The sequence below is a fragment of the Bison bison genome, unplaced genomic scaffold (genome assembly GCF_000754665.1).
Source record: "Bison bison bison isolate TAMUID 2011002044 unplaced genomic scaffold, Bison_UMD1.0 scf7180017864487, whole genome shotgun sequence".
Lineage (NCBI taxonomy): Eukaryota > Metazoa > Chordata > Mammalia > Artiodactyla > Bovidae > Bison > Bison bison.
In genome coordinates, this window is record NW_011495047.1 from 7,991,196 (window position 1) to 7,991,999 (window position 804).

General features: G+C 59.3%; 1 protein-coding gene across 1 annotated transcript in view; it reads right to left on the bottom strand.

Annotated features, from left to right (window-relative positions):
• TTBK1 (tau tubulin kinase 1) overlaps positions 1-804 on the bottom strand; it is a 38,875-nt gene that overhangs the window by 2,644 nt on the left and 35,427 nt on the right. The window contains 1 exon segment of the mRNA XM_010863238.1: positions 8-205. Coding sequence (XP_010861540.1) covers positions 8-205 — 198 coding nt within the window.

The window sequence follows — 804 nt, forward strand, 5'->3', positions numbered from 1 at the left end:
GGAGGGGCTCTCTTTTCGGGACAAGGACCGGCTCCGTGGGGACGCGCTGGGATGGTGCGCGGAGGAGGCAGGGAGGCCGGGACTACGCGGAGCTGGGGGCCTGGTGCCGGCTGGGGCTCGCCCGGGGCCCGGGCCTCGGCCGGAGGGCTGTTTGGGACGGAGGTCAGCAGCAATGGCCGTCCCTGGGGGCTTCTGCAGCTGGAGCCTGTGGAAGATGCGAGAGGAGGGCAAAGAAACAAAAGGAGAGACAGTTTCAGAATCTCCCTGGGCACTGAGCCCCGGAGTCGTGCATCCTCAGAGGTGGATGAGCCTGAGGATGAGACCTTAGCAAAGACGATCAAACCGAGGCAAACAAACTGAGGCGTGGTGCCCCGTCCTCTAGGACGGGGCCTCTAAGGGTCACCCTCCCCCACCCCATCCCCCCCACCCCCGACCCGGGCTGCTAACAAAAGAGCTTGCTGCATGCTTTCTCTGATGTTTCATCTTTACATTCTACTGTATTATATACTCGTGCTTATATTAATACGGGTCATGTTTTCTCCCAACTATTCTAGCCTTTATCTTTGAGCCTCAAATGCCCGGTGGCACACCAGAGACTGTATGTGGACCCCAATATCCCCCATCAACCTTTCCCAAGCCTGCCTCCTTGACATCCCTCCAGACACTCCTTTGAGCCCAGTGCCAGGGCTGGGACCCAAGTCAGAAGAGAGACTTGGTTGGGGAGGTGTCGCTGAATTATCAGTATCCCTTGCCTCCAGAAAAGCCTCCCCTGGAGGAAGCCTCTGCCACCCCCCCACCACCACC